This window comes from Micrasema longulum, unplaced genomic scaffold, assembly GCF_059751315.1.
Source record: "Micrasema longulum isolate JH-2025_06_02 unplaced genomic scaffold, ASM5975131v1 h1tg000630l, whole genome shotgun sequence".
In the NCBI taxonomy this organism is placed as follows: Eukaryota; Metazoa; Arthropoda; class Insecta; order Trichoptera; family Brachycentridae; genus Micrasema; species Micrasema longulum.
Window position 1 is genome coordinate 62,273 of NW_028277826.1, and position 2,686 is coordinate 64,958.

Genomic DNA, 2,686 nt, shown 5'->3' on the forward strand with positions numbered 1-2,686 from the left:
TAATTATAGATTAATACATATCATCCTTTAAGTAACAATATTGCGGTAATTTTTTTTATTTTTACAAGACGGCGATAAAAACTGCTTATTTTATTGAATTGAAGAGAAATTAGACTTGGATTTTTAATAGACAACAGTTTATGGTAATTTAGTTGAGCTTTTTCAATAAAATAAGCAGTTTTTTCATACATCATTTTACAATTTCAAGTGTTTTTTTTTATTGAAAAAGACAAAACCATCGGTGCCTCGAGTTATAAATTAATGAGTTTTTCTTATAAAATGCGTGTGGATACAATTTAAGTTAGAATATACAGAAGTATCACTTTAAGTAGAAATAAATATTAAGAAGAGTCTTAAGAGATGGAGATCTCGAATTTATCTTTTTCAAGTAATTTTGTTGGGATTTTTGTGAAAACATTAAGCATTTTACCACAATTAGATTCAGAAGCTGATTTGAGGTTTTCCAATAAGGGTTCAAGGAATTTTTTGACTGGATCTGTACCGAGCTGATAATCTCTGGCAGCTTTGTGGACAGCGCTGAAGGCGGGTTGTTTGGAGAAATGGAAAGCACTCCGACTTCCATGCAGTACCCTGGCTCCTTCCTTAGCTGCTACGGGGCATGCGGAGCCATACGTACACTGGTCAGGGCGGTAGTTGGCATCACAGTTCAGCAGGAATAGCTTATCGGAATGATAATGGAATATAATGTTGATGATGTCTTGATCTCCCCAAGTGAGTTGAGTCTTCCACTGCCGATATACGCTGGTCACGTATTCTCCCCATTTGAATGATCGCATTCGTGTCAAGTTCATCAACATAACACCGGAATTCACCCCTAAAGATAAATTATACGTTTTTAGATAAATGGTGTAGAGTTTAATTAGATAAATTTAAGATATTAATACAATTGTAATAATACATATTCTATAAGTTGGGGGTTGCAGTTTTAAAAATAACTTGGGAATTTTGCATATCAAGGGTTGATTAATGTGATACGTCACTCACTTAAAAAGGAGGTGGATTAATGCTGTTAGCGAGCAAAATATTGGATATGTTTGGCTGATTCTATATTTCACATAAAATGCACTTTTATTACCTCTATTATGCAGAGTAAACTAGTTTAATGACAGTTTATTGTTTCTGCATAAAAGTTAAATAATGTAAATAAAATTAATCTTACCTAATTTCCCATAGTAAGGATGTTTTGCAAATCTACTGTACCAAGAGACATTAGGATCTTCGTGTTCAAATGCAAGAGCGGCAATTTGAGAGGAGTTGAACTCTCTAAAATGTCTCCATAAAGACTCCACAGGACTTAAAAATAGTGTATCTGTATCCACATAAATCAAAGAATCGATGTTTGGAAGTAATGCCTAAAAACAGTAGCGTGAAACATTAAAAATACAATAAAAGCAGTAACCATAATATAAACTTATAATATGGTGTGAATATAATCCACTTACAGGTAAAAATAGTCTTTGAGATGCACAAGGTTTGAATAATTTACGCCATGCATCAGCATCCTTCTCTGGAAAATTTAATTTCAAAACATCAAACTGAAAGGATCCATTGAGAATTTGCTGCCATTCGATGAGCTTCTCCTTAAAGTCCAGTATTAGTTCATCATCGGCTATTATTACAAAACGTAACCGAGATTTCATAGAAAACAAGAGACATGATTTCAGTAAGGTTAATGTTTCCTGCAATCTTTCTCCGCAAGCGACAACAGCCACAACCATTTCTTCTGTTGGTTTATAATTTCTGAAAAATACAGGAGCGATCATGTATAGATGGATCACAGATAAATATAAAATATGTGCAACTTTGTAGTCAAAAGCCATTATTTGGTATTGATAAAAAAACAAAAAATATATTATATATACCTTTCGGGGTAATACTCCATTGAAATTGGGCGGATTGAAACATCGTGAACAACCTTCGGGCTCTCATAGGATCCGAAAAGACTATAGATGTATTTAAAAATGAAATAGTAAATGTAAATTAAAAAGAGACCTAACAGAATTTTGCCAACATTGTTTCTTCTCATGGATATCATGATTTTGTCATTTTTAAATAAATTGGCGTGGTTTATTTTAAACTTAAAGGCGTGAATTAAGACATCTGATAAGCAATATCACTGGCCGGTATCCGTTATTTGTTGTCGGTTGTCAGCGATTTTTCACTTTTCACGCTATCTAAATTTTGACGTTTGTCAAAACATAACAATGTTACCATTCTTCAAAATAAACTATGAATGACAATATTGACTATATTCTGACCACGATTTTTAGATTGTAGTAGCAATTATAAATAGATGATACACTATAAGAACATAAAAATATTGATTTGGATAGTAGTTTTATAAAAAAAAAACTCAAGCAGGTATCTATATTGAAAATAACTTTAATTCGGAGAGTTCACATTCTGATAATAAATAAAACATTGGAATGAGTGTTGGTCTGCTTATTTACTTAAAATTTAATGTAAATAATATGTTAGGTATTCCTAAAAAATATGGTAAGCTTTGATAAATAATCATGTCTCTGTGTCCAGTTCAGCTTGATGCAGAATACACTTATATGTGTGAAATAGAACCAGAACCAGAACCCTAGACAAGTGTTGTTGACTTGATAGTTGCTTTCGGGTAAAAATCCTGAATGAAGAAATCGAGTGGAAATAAGTTCGC

At 32.4% G+C, this 2,686-nt stretch overlaps 1 protein-coding gene across 1 annotated transcript; it reads right to left on the bottom strand.

Moving 5' to 3' along the window:
• Window positions 1–210: 210 nt before the first annotated feature.
• LOC148280024 (glucoside xylosyltransferase 1-like) lies at window positions 211–2,237 on the bottom strand. The gene is made up of 4 exons (XM_088229040.1): window positions 1,884–2,237; window positions 1,464–1,761; window positions 1,181–1,373; window positions 211–835 (listed from the first exon to the last, which is right to left on the bottom strand). The coding sequence occupies exons 1-4, from the start codon at window positions 2,054–2,056 to the stop codon at window positions 354–356; spliced, it is 1,146 nt and encodes a 381-aa protein (XP_088085166.1). The 5' UTR covers window positions 2,057–2,237; the 3' UTR covers window positions 211–353.
• Between the last annotated feature and the right edge of the window lie 449 nt (window positions 2,238–2,686).